This window comes from Carassius carassius, chromosome 35, assembly GCF_963082965.1.
Source record: "Carassius carassius chromosome 35, fCarCar2.1, whole genome shotgun sequence".
Classification (NCBI taxonomy): domain Eukaryota; kingdom Metazoa; phylum Chordata; class Actinopteri; order Cypriniformes; family Cyprinidae; genus Carassius; species Carassius carassius.
The window spans coordinates 27951601-27963433 of record NC_081789.1 but is presented as its reverse complement, the minus strand read 5'-3'; the positions used below and the strand labels follow the sequence as shown (position 1 = coordinate 27963433).

At 40.9% G+C, this 11833-nt stretch overlaps 2 protein-coding genes across 8 annotated transcripts in view; both read right to left on the bottom strand.

The window, feature by feature from the left end:
• The window catches only part of top1mt (DNA topoisomerase I mitochondrial), an 11555-nt gene extending 4136 nt beyond the window's left edge, over positions 1-7419 (bottom strand). Inside the window, exons 1-17 of one of the 5 annotated variants that reach the window (XM_059525320.1) lie at positions 7350-7419; positions 7112-7186; positions 6964-7038; positions 6859-6893; positions 5764-5827; positions 5666-5691; positions 5474-5528; positions 4811-5025; positions 3382-3497; positions 3133-3254; positions 2481-2603; positions 2223-2410; positions 1434-1578; positions 1194-1337; positions 910-1092; positions 507-575; positions 1-80 (exon numbers count right to left, since the gene is read on the bottom strand). The exon at positions 1-80 is cut by the window's left edge and continues 35 nt beyond it. In XM_059525320.1, coding sequence (XP_059381303.1) covers positions 1-80; positions 507-575; positions 910-1092; positions 1194-1337; positions 1434-1578; positions 2223-2410; positions 2481-2603; positions 3133-3254; positions 3382-3497; positions 4811-5025; positions 5474-5528; positions 5666-5691; positions 5764-5827; positions 6859-6893; positions 6964-7038; positions 7112-7156 — 1685 coding nt within the window. In that variant the 5' untranslated portion in view covers positions 7157-7186; positions 7350-7419. The other 4 variants (XM_059525321.1, XM_059525322.1, XM_059525323.1 and 1 more) reach the window with 4 other exon arrangements.
• A 1015-nt stretch (positions 7420-8434) lies between these two features.
• On the bottom strand, positions 8435-11451 carry LOC132116466 (zinc finger and BTB domain-containing protein 14-like). 3 transcript variants are annotated; one of them, XR_009425640.1, is made up of 3 exons: positions 10800-11221; positions 8766-10155; positions 8435-8730 (listed from the first exon to the last, which is right to left on the bottom strand). XR_009425640.1 is itself a non-coding variant. In XM_059525317.1 (2 exons), the coding sequence occupies exon 2, from the start codon at positions 10139-10141 to the stop codon at positions 8828-8830; it is 1314 nt and encodes a 437-aa protein (XP_059381300.1). In that variant the 5' UTR covers positions 10142-10155; positions 11315-11451; the 3' UTR covers positions 8435-8827. The 3 variants fall into 3 exon arrangements, 2 of the variants coding, with proteins under 2 accessions (XP_059381300.1, XP_059381299.1); XM_059525317.1 differs by lacking the exon at positions 10800-11221 and adding an exon at positions 11315-11451 and having other exon boundaries at positions 8435-10155; XM_059525316.1 differs by having other exon boundaries at positions 8435-10155.
• Positions 11452-11833: the final 382 nt, after the last annotated feature.

The window sequence follows — 11833 nt, the reverse complement described above, 5'->3', positions numbered from 1 at the left end:
GTCGAGGCGTTGAAGGTTCGAAACACTTTGGCCGTCAGTCCGGGCATGCACTCGTTCAGGGTTTTGTTGAGTTTGACCGTCTGCACACGACACAACCCAAACCATCATGAACACGCCATTCACACGGGAACATACTCTGTGTGTGTGTGTTTGTGCTTTTAATTTTACGTTTAATATTTAAAAGTGTGTTAAAAAAAAAAAAAAGTGAAGTGAAGTGACATTCAGCCAAGTATGGTGACCCATACTCAGAATTTGTGCTCTGCATTTAACCCATCCGAAATGCACACACACAGAGCAGTGAACACACACACACACACACACACACACACACTGTGAGCACACACCCAGAGCAGTGGGCAGCCATTTATGCTGCGGCGCCCGGGGAGCAGTTGGGGGTTCGATGCCTTGCTCAAGTTGATGTCATAAAATAACGCATTAAAAAATCATTCATATTAATAAAATAAGTGGTGATTGTTGAATCATAAGTGATATACAAACACACTTACTGTAATTCGGTCAAATAAATCATCTTCTGGATCCTTGTGTTTTATGAAAAGCTTGAGATTCTTGAACACCTGTGAGTGACGATCACACACACACACACACACACACACACACACACAATGTGTCCCGTTCTAATCTAGAGTGTGTTCTGTATCATGAGAGCGCTACACATTAACCACATCGAGAACTCGTTAAAGACACAGAGCTTCAATCAGACAGCTTTAAAACAAGGTTTATTTAGTTTAACTTGATGCACTTAACTAGTTTTTAATTTTTAGTCAAGTCACGTTACACAATATTGATTTACAGTGTCAACAGGAACAGGTTTTATAGACTGAAACCCACACAATAATGACTGAATGTTTGAACTCAAGCGTATGTAAACTCCAGTAGTACGTGTCTGACCTGTTTCTCCACAGGAACTTTGTTGTAGTAGCGTATGGAGTCTTTTCCCAGGAAGTCGAACTCCACCACGTGTTCCTGAGCGTCCAGACGCCGGTGGAGAGTGATGTGCTCCACACGCAGAGAGCAGCAGCCCACCGTATCTGCAGACTCATCGTCCTTCTCGTTCCCTGCTCGCAGCGCCAGCTGCACACACACACACACACATGCTTGTCTTCACGTCTACTGTAACTCGTTCTGTGTGACGGCCATGACATGGTGATTAGAAGGTCAGTCGATGGTCTGACCTTGTCAATGAAGTAGATGGCGACTCCTCTCTGCCGGATCTTCATCTCTCTGGAGGTCCAGTCGCGTCTGTACTGCTTCCTGATGGAGTCCACCTTCATCTTCAGCTGCCGCGCCGTCTCGTACTTCTGCCAGTCCTTCTCGCCCTGAACACAGACCATCATCATCATTTGGAACAATAACTGAGACTGATAAAAGCTGTATAATAGAAGTATCGTTCCATGTTAGAGTGTGTTACGCACCTTGAGTTTGGAGCTGGGGTTCAGCATGATGTATTTGGGTCGTCCGTGGATGTTCTCCAGCCACGACGCCAGCCATGTGACCGTGTTATCGTGCTGCACGCGCTTCCAGCGGTGGCCTGCAGGGGGCGTCGGGATCTCCGAGTCTCTGCCAGAGAAAACCAGACGCTAGCAGCGATGCACGACACCTCGACAAAATCGGATTTATTTCTCTCTAAACTCAGTTTTTCTGCCTTTCCCCCCCCTAAGAAATCCATGAATTTCCAATAAATGATAATAAAAAAGGTTACTGCAACTTTTAAATCTCCCTATTCTGACTTTGTTTCATGCAATTGTAAAAGAAAATCAGAATTGCGAGAAAGTCACAATTTCCTTTTTTTTTATTATTCAGTGGCGGAAACTTTCTTGCATATTACATTTTTAAGGTTACATTTTCTGGAATATGTGCATTATTTTTTAATACAAATTAATCAAAAACAGTGGTCATCAAAATGAATTCATAATATTTTCAATAAAAATAACTAACATTAGTACAGCCCTGTTAAATCATTTATGTTTGCAATTATATCTTTGTGGAATCTGTATTTTATGATTAAATACAAATTTATCATGAAAAACAGCAGTCGTCAAAGCATGTGTGTGAGTGTGTATTTGTGTGTGTGTGTGAGTGTGTGTGTGTGTGTGTGTATTTGTGTGTGTGTGTGAGTGTGTGTGTGTGTGTATTTGTGTGTGTGTGTGAGTGTGTGTGTGTGTGTGTGTATGAGTGCGTGTGTGTGTGTGTGTGTGTCTCACTGGCTGCAGTTGATGGTCACGTCCTCCGGCTGGATGCGTTTCTTCAGCTTGCCCATCTTGGGATGTTCTCCTCTTCCGCGGAACAGTCCGGGCGGCTCCAGCTTGAAGTTCCCGATCTTCTCGCGGTGTCCGTCCAGCAGACAGAAGCCGTACTCCTCCATCAGCCGGCTGGCCTCGTCCTTCAGGACCTGATTGAGACACGTCTGGAGTCAGACAGATGTCCAGCAGATCACCTGGAGCTCAGAGAGTCAGACGCACCTGCTTCTCCTCCTTCGTCATGTTCTTACGCTCCTCAGACTTCTCCACGAAATACTTGTGGATCTGAGTGAAGTCACACTTGGAGAGCGTCTTGATCTGCTTCCGCTCTTCTTTCGTCATTTCCTGAACAGTTCAACTCAATTCTGTTTGATTTATCACCACGATACACGTCTGATCAAAGTCTGCTTCACACTCCAGGGTTATCATCACTGACCGAAGCTTAATACAGGTCAAAGGTTACACACAAAAACTAAAAAAAAGTTTACTTTTTTTTTTAAATAAGTACTAACCTGAATTAACAAAGTACAAAAATAGCTCAAATAAAAAAATGTGAAAATTGGAATTTCTCTGGATTTACAAATCCTTGGGAACTTTTGGGATAACGTAAGTACAATACTGCATGAAATATCACAGTGCGCAAGTGGATTTAAGATATTTTATAACTAATCTTACATAGTGCCTTTAAGCAGACACTTCTATCCAAAGCACCTTACAAATGAGAAAAACATTGATTTTATTTAAGAGATGCATCATAAAACCTACACAAACATATTTAACAACTAATTAAAAATAAGTAAATTTAAAATGCATAGAGAAAATCTTCACATATTAATGAAGGCATTAATAATTGTATAAGAGTTCTGGTGCTGACCTCCCTCCAGTCGCTGAAGAAGTTGTTCTGAAACACATCTTTACTGGTGTATTCATGATCCAGCATCTTAGCGTAGAACGTGGCGATCTCCTCCGTCACGGGACTGAGCTTCACCGGCTGACCTGAACACACGCACACACACACACAGAGACAGAGAGAGAGACACACACACACACACACACACACACACTGTGAGGCTACAGTGTCTGAGTCTATGATTAAACAAGAGGAAGGGAGTCATGTGTCTACCGTCATATTTAAAGCAGATGTTATCAGGCAGTGGCTCATATTCAGGAGGGAAGTACGGGCCTTTGTGCTCCAAACTGCTCCATTTCTGAGTGTCTGATGACTTTCCTTCCTCCCACCTGAACAATCAATCACTGATCAATCACCGATCACACACGAACACAGACACACACAACTCTCCAGCACAGACTGAATAACACACAGCAGAACAGCTGCAGATTCAGCCTCAAACACTAACAATACACTTTAATACATCTGTAAATACAGTATATACCAATCATACATGAATAATAATTAAAATCAACAAGTAATCGTTCAATTTAGTTCAATAATTATTCATTTATGATTATTATGATGACTTTTTTGATAAGTTATTAAAAAAATTATTTTCAAGATTTCAGGTTAATATTTAATAACGTACTCTTCCAAATAATAATAATAATCTTAAAGCTGCAACACAATTCTGTAATAAGTATGTTTAAAGTGAAGTTCAGCTGGTCATTAAAAACTTATTTTATAGTTGTGTTAAATAGCGAGATCTGCAGATAACGTTATAGTTTTTGGGTCACATGTGGAGCGCATGTGGAGGCGTGCTAACGCTGGTAATTATTAATATTAATGAAGATATCAGCGTTAGTGTCTGAAGTCTGAGCTCGTGTAAAGTGCTGACCTGCAGTGTGACGGAGTTCTGGCGGCTGCAGCATTATAATATCTGACAGAGGAAACCAACGACGCGACTTTATCACGCTCCGCTGAAATATAAATAAATCGCGAAATGAAACGCAAACATGTTTTCATTCCCTGGACACCAGACACGTGCTCGTTTGCGCATGCGCACTCACGACATCGGCGCGCTTCCGGGGTGTGCGTCACGTGTGTGTCCGACCAATCACAGCCGATTACAACTCCGCACGTTACGTCCTCCAATACATGACATACGTTACTTCAATCACTATTATGTTAAACATTATTACTTTGTTTACTTTTTAAATGTAAAAATGCAATAAAAAGCCACATATATTATCCATATATAGAGCAAAATTTATAAATTACGAACGAGCTCATTTTAGAACAAATAAACTTCACACTGAGCTTTAAGTTAAAGAAATAACAAAATAATTACATTAGCCCAACACAAGGTTAATGGAAGCTCATTTACACCACAGATTTGTTTTCCCACGCTGTTCTGAGAAAATAAAAAGTCACAATTACAGTTTCACATTTTTATTCTGTGGCACAAACAAGTTTCTGTAAATCTGTGATATCATTACTTCTGACTAACGAAGCCTATTTAATCCATTATATTCAGATTTGATTTATCCTAAATTCATTAGTTAAGTCTCGTCAAAAATTGATTGTATGAACCGAACTTTAGTTAAAACGTTTAAACGGATGATTAAAGACTACCTGAAGGAAACCAGCACACACGTACCACTTCCACTTCTCAGACTCCTCGTCCTTCTTCCTCCTTTCCTTCTTCTCCTGCTCTCCATCTTTCTTGATCTTCTTCTTCTTCTCTGCTTTATCATGTTCAGAACTCGTCTTCTTCCTTTTCCTTGCAGACGTCTGATTCTTCTCCTGTTTCTCATCTTTGACCCTCTTCTTCTTCTTCATCTTCCCGGAGTCACACTGGTGACCGTCGTCTGCCTTCAACACAAACACATATTATTCACTACTAGTTACTCCTTTCTAAAGCAGTCATCAGTGTCTCAGACGTATATTTGTAGAAATAGACAACAATACATTGTATGGGTCACAATTATACATTTCTCTTTTATGCCAAAAATCACTAGGATAGTAAGTAAAGATCATGTTCATGAAGATATTTAGTAAAGTTCCTACCGTAAATATATCAAAACTTAATTTTTGATTAGTGATATGCATTGCTGAGCACTTCGTCCACACCTGATCTGAGTCTCTTGTGCTCGGTCTTCGCAGGTTTGCGTCCTCGTCGCAGAGCTTCTCATCCGTGGTCCTCTCCTGGAGATTGTGACGCTGCTTGCTGCTTCTTGATGGAGTCTGAGAATTAAACATCATCACACCCTGCAGACGTCACGAGCACACACCTCGAGTGACCCAAGTCAAATCAGAATACCTTCTCTCTGTTGTTGTTGATTTCTGGAGAACCTGATTTCTGCTGTCCATCATTTCTGATTTAAAGAAACAGTACATCATTTCTTGATCAATCTTATTTCCATATTCTATCTTTAGAAAGTTAAATTCATAATGAAGGTCTAGCTAATATTTTCCATTGCATCAAACACAAAGTCAGACTGAGATATCTTGCCTTTCATCAGGATCTACTTTGACATCCTGCAAAAATTTTACATTTTTAGACTGAAACTCAGGTATTTCTCATATTTTAAGTGAAGCGTGAGCTCTTACCTCATGTGTGTCAGAATCTCCTGCTTCATATTTCACTGAGCTGCTGAAACTCATCAACATCAGACTATCATTTGACACAGAACCTCACAGACGACGGAGAACGTTCTCAGAATGTTCCAGCAAAGTTAACGACAAACACTCTTCCAGTAGTGTTAACAGAATCGCTATTCAAAGTTATCTGGTCTTTAACAATATTCTCAAAACTGTATAGCATCATACAAATATTTATACATTGTTTTTGTTTTTTTTGTTCTAGATGGATATTCATGTAATGTTTTTTCAATGTTACAAGTTTCAAAAAGTTCAGAAAAATTTTAAAAGTAACACTCCCATAATGTAAAAAAATTTATAATATTAATAAAAATGTTTTTTTCTTTCTAATAACTAGGAAAATAATAATTTTAACAAACTGGACATTTAGAAAATTACACACATGAAAAAAAAAAATACTATAGTGTTTTTTAAGCATACTATAGTAAAGAGTATTATACTGTGTGTGTGTGTGTGTATATATATAGTATTTACAACAGTGTTAATGAATGCTACAGCATACTGTATAGTGAAGTAATAAACTGTGATAATACTGTAGTATACTTTAGTTTTTAATACAGTAAACTGCAGTGTATCGAAGTATAACATACCCTAAAGATGTGCTAAAAAAAACAGGTTGTGCAGTATTCAGTCAAGTAATTCATTTGTTCCTATAGTTGTTATATTAATCACAGCAATTATAGAATTAACACAACAAATTAATTCAAGTACTTTAGTATGGTTCAAAAGCACTATAGTATTTTATCATGTAAAAAAAAAAGGTTTTTGTAAACATTTAACATGCTGTAGATTTTGAACGTTTAGAATAAAGGTGTTCTAAATGCTTGCAGAATGATTATGTAGAATGTTTCCTTAACATTTGCATAGCCATGAAAAAAAGTTAAAACATTTTTAAAAAACTGTACATTTTGAACGTTTAAAAGTAACATTCCCGTGTTTTAAGCGAATTATAAAATTGCATTTCTTTCTTAGCCGCAATGTTTTAGTAGCTGTGCGTGGTTCAGTGAGCAGGTGTTAGATGGTGTTTTACACTAGTGGACGCACCTGCGCACTCCTGAGGGACTGTCTGACCGCTTCATCTGTGAAACACACCATCATTAGACTCACTCACATCTCTTCATTAATGATCTTCTGTCGCGATCATTGCACCTTCGAGGAGGGCTTGTGTTTGCCGTTCAGCTCAGACCCCTTCTCTCGGTCTTTAGAGGAGTGTTTGGACTTCTTCTTCTTCTCTCTGACACAACAAAGAGCCGAGTTAAATCAACCTGCGAGATCTCTGTTCGAGTCACGAGTAAACTGATCCTTCTGACCTTCTATCGTCTTTTTCCTTTTCCAGTTTCATCCTGTAAGTTTGTATTTTCTGCACAATTCACTACAAGGACAGTAAATTGGTGTCCAATCAAGCATTTGAAGCACAAATCGAGTCTAAACTTGCAATTGAAAGCCTAATACTGATATTAAGCGCAGATTAATCTAAACTCAAAGCAGTTAAATGACTCGATTATTCGGGACTCGGATGTGAAATCTCTTCGTACCTGAGAGGTTCTCTCACAGCGGCATCAGAATGCATGTCACCTGTCACACCTGAAAGGTTTTAAGTTCCTCTCGCAATCAACTGCGCAAAATCAGCCACAGCGCCACCTACTGGACATGGAGAACACATGCACTCACCTTCATCTGAGAGCTCCAGCAGGGATAACATGACAATTGGAGCTGGTTATGATTATGTGGAAAATAATAACACAAATTTATTTATACTGGATCCTAGAAAAGAACTATTTTTAAAGTAGAAACAACCTGCCAATGGATTTTACATGAATGTTCAGGACATTATTAAGATGTGTGACTTTTCTACTCCTGTAAATCGTTTAAATATTCCCTTCACTAACCTGGCTTTAAAACTCAAGAATGTCCAAGACCCGGTGATCTCCAGTGAAGAGCAAACCACTCAACCACAACCTGTTTTCTGTAAATATAAAAGTCTTTAAAACAGCTATAATGTGAGGATTTGATGCCATTTGCATAACCACTATTTCTGAAGGCTTTATGAAGGTAAATATAAGACACACAATTTAATATTAATAAAACCACTAACCAATCTCCATTAGTTCCTAAATCAACTTTAAACCATCTTAAGAAAGAAATGTTCTTCCTCTGCGTTTCTGTCGTGTTATCCAGTGCAAATATATAAAGAATCTTAAATCACGACACATCTACTGGAGAAACAGTAGGGTTAAAAAATTACGTTTTTTTTTTTTTTGAGAAACTGATTAAAATGAAATGCATTTATGGTTGAGGAAGAACAAATCTCTGCAAATGGGCTTTAAAATGTTTCTTAATTCAAACAGCCTTTAATTCCCCACTGACAGATATTTGTTCTTGTTTTGAGCGTAACTCACTCAAGCTTTGTTACATTTCTCAGAAAAGATCTCATGTGTTATATTTCATCACAAGCATCTTGATTTAAGAATGTTTAGATGTTTGTACGGGGAAACAAGACAAAAACACAGAAGAAAATATTCGCTTAAACAGTACATGCAATGTCAAAACTTTATAGGCCTCAACTTTTAACTTCTAAGCCGAGTCCCAGCTGCAGAGCGAAGCACAAGAACCAAACAGCCATGATTCACCAGTCTTTTATTACAGCAAAAATATCTGCATGTGCAAACCGTCACACCCTTTCACAAGAAACGGATGTAATGATTGACCGAAGCTTGCTCCATCCCTCCGTCACCTTCACATGTGTCCAGTTTACGCTTTATGATGGCAGAACAACTCATCGTCCGTCAGCTGCCATAAATACATTTGGTATGAACTGTACAATAAGAGAAAACGTCTGCACCATTTACATATAAAAGAAACAACAAAAAACAGTGTAAATCATGTTCTAAAATGATAAGAGAAAAAAATCTAGGACTGGGACAATAAATCAATGCATCGTGAATCGATACAAGAGAGAATTGATGAATCCCGATGCATGGATTTATGGTCCCAGCCCTACTAAGATCAATGTTTATGAGCAGGCGATGGACTCCAGCTGTTGCTCGGCCTCGGCGGCCATCGCTGCGGCCTGGAGCTGCTCGGTCTCGCTCTGCAGCTGTTTGCGCTCGCTGTGCATGTTGTTCTCGTGTCTCTTCAGGTCGGACGCTTTGGCGAAGGCCTTGGTGCAGGAGCCGCACACGAAGGGCTTCTCTCCTCGGTGGCGTCGCTCGTGGTCCTTCAGGTGTGACTTGTGTTTGAAGGCCTTCTCACACATCTGGCAGCTGAACGGCCGCTCGTTGCTGTGCACTCGCTCGTGCTTCTTCAGATCCGGCGCACGGATGAAGGACTTCCCGCAGGCGTCGCAGCGATACGGCTTGAAGCCCGTGTGGATCTTCAGGTGCTCCTTTAAATGCGCTTGAGTGGTGAAGGCTTTGGTGCAGATCTCGCAGACGAACGGCCGGTCGGCCGAGTGCAGCTTCTCGTGTTTCCTCAAGCGGTTCTCGTCGAGGAAGCTCTTTCCGCACACTTGGCAGGCCAGCTGATCGCGATGGCCATAGAGCAGATACTCGAACTTCATGTCAGCGGCGGCCGTCGTCCATCCCGGCGGCTGCTCGTCTTTGACATCGCCAATGCTTTCGGCGAACGAGAGCGTCTGGGTGTGAGCCGCCAGCTCTTTGGGTTCTCCGTCCATGGCTTCCACCTCTTGATCGTAGCAGCTCACTTTGTGCACCTCCTCCTGCGCCAGCTCCTTCAGGATGGCCTCCTGCACTCGTAACGCATTATTTGGCGATTTCTCCAGATCGTGATTGCCCTGAGGCTCCTCTACGATGTCGTCTGAAGGCGTGTCGTCTTGGTCTCCGAGCTCCTGGACGTCGCTGTCTTGACCCAGCGGAGGATCGTCCGCCGGAAGCCCCATCTTCACCATGTCGTACGGGAACTTGGCATTCCTGGGGTCGTTTTTCTCCTCGGGCGACATGTCGCGTTTCTGCGAGCAGAGTTTGTCTAAGAAGCGTATGCCGAGGATCTGCCCCGAGGACATCATCAGATTCACATCCTTCTTCTTCACCGAGATCTTGGCGGTGTACATGTAGTTCAGCACCTCCTCGAAGATGTCCGAGCGGATGAAGTCGATCTCGATGACGGACGAACTGTCCACCTCGTGTTTCTTGAAGAGTTTCTTGAAGTAGTTGCTGCACGCCGCTAACACGCAGCGATGCGCTCTGAATTTGACGTCCTCCACCACCACAGCGATGTCGCAGTGCTCGCCCTCCAAACGCTGCTCGTTCAGAAGCTTCAGGAAGATGCTCTTGTGCTCATCGTCCACATACTTCACGGTTTCGGACATGCTGGAGCGGGATCCTGCGGGAAATAGTGAACATACATGAAATGGTACATTAATTAAGCAAAACGGTTGTGTAAATAAACTGCCAAAACACAAAGCGATTCTAAACATAAGATTCTTTAGTAATTTCAAAGCTTTGTTTACATTAGTCAGACACTTAAATGTAAAAACTGAATGTCGACAAGTCTCTATGAATAATGTTTGAGTGTGTCTAACAAAACTGAACGAAGTCTGTATGTATCATTATAATAATAAATAATCATTAAATCACATGTTTGTCCTGCAGCACAGAAGCAGTCATCAGTGTCTCAGACGTATATTTGTAGAAATACACAACAATACACTGTATGAGTCACAATTATACATTTCTCTTTTATGATGAAAATCATTAGGATATTAAGTAAAGATAATTTTCCATGAAGATATTTAGTAAATCTCCTACAGTAAATATATCAAAACTTAATGTTTGATTAGTAATATGCATTGCTAAGAACTTCATTTGAACAACTTTAAAGATGATTTTCTCAATATTTAGATTTCTTTGCTTCATCAGATTACAGATTTTTAAATATTGTCCTCCTAACAAACCACACATCAATGGAAAACTAATTTCTATTTTTCAGCTGTCAGAATAAATGTCAAGAAACACATTATACGTTACCTTGATGGACTCATGTTTGCTCTGAATGGACTGAAACGGGCCGCAAACGCCGAAACTACTTAATATAAACAGCTCCAAACAAACGAGCTGTGTTTCTATTTCAATAAAACACTGATTTGGTCTCTAAATATCTCGTTCTGTCGACAAACTGAAGTTTGATTCGCTTATTTCGCCGTTTCTGCGCTAGTCTGCTCCGCTTCTCTGGAAGCTAATCTTAGCATTAGCACATAAATCATCGCCGATGGCTTTAATCGACATCAACCGACAGAAGACGCCGAGCTCTCCGCAGCGCTTCCCGCTACACGAGTCTGCGGAGCCGCTGAGCGCCGATCAGCACCGGAGAGCACAACGACGCTCGGTAAACGGGACCGCGGCGCGCTGAGGCGGATTTAGTGGCGCGAGCTGCGCGGGCCATGAGGAACACTCCCGCGCCGGGCGCGCGCAGCCATCCCGCGCAAAACATCATGCATTAATTCCGCTGCCGCATCAGTCCACTCTAAAAATCAATTTCTTACCTTTATTGTGCTTTATTGTGATCCACTGGGAAAGTGTGTGTTAAATGTCACGAAAGCCAGTGCAGAATTTAATACTTTGTTGTTGTGTGAGAGCGAGGCCGAGGACGAGCACAGGCGGAAGGACGCGCTGCGTAGGGGTTGCCAGGTTTGCACAATATAACCCGCCTCAAATCACCCCAAAACTCTCGCGCTCGGGAAACATCTCATTTCAGGAGGTAAATACACGTTTTTTTGGCGGGGTTCCCCCTTGGTGTCATTTGGCAATCAAGAGGCATAATGTCATAGATAGGCCTTTATTCAGTGTTGGGGAGTAACTAGATTCATGTAAAGGGTAATAATTACAATCACTGACAATTTTTTTTTAATAATAAATAAAATAAATTACACCTAATTATGAAAATTTTAATGTTTATAAAGGGTGTTTGATTTCTTTCTCTAATTGCATTGAGTGCTGTAAAATATGAGACACCAATGTTTAGGATGCATGCTTATTCGATAACTGTTTTATTCCTATTTGGG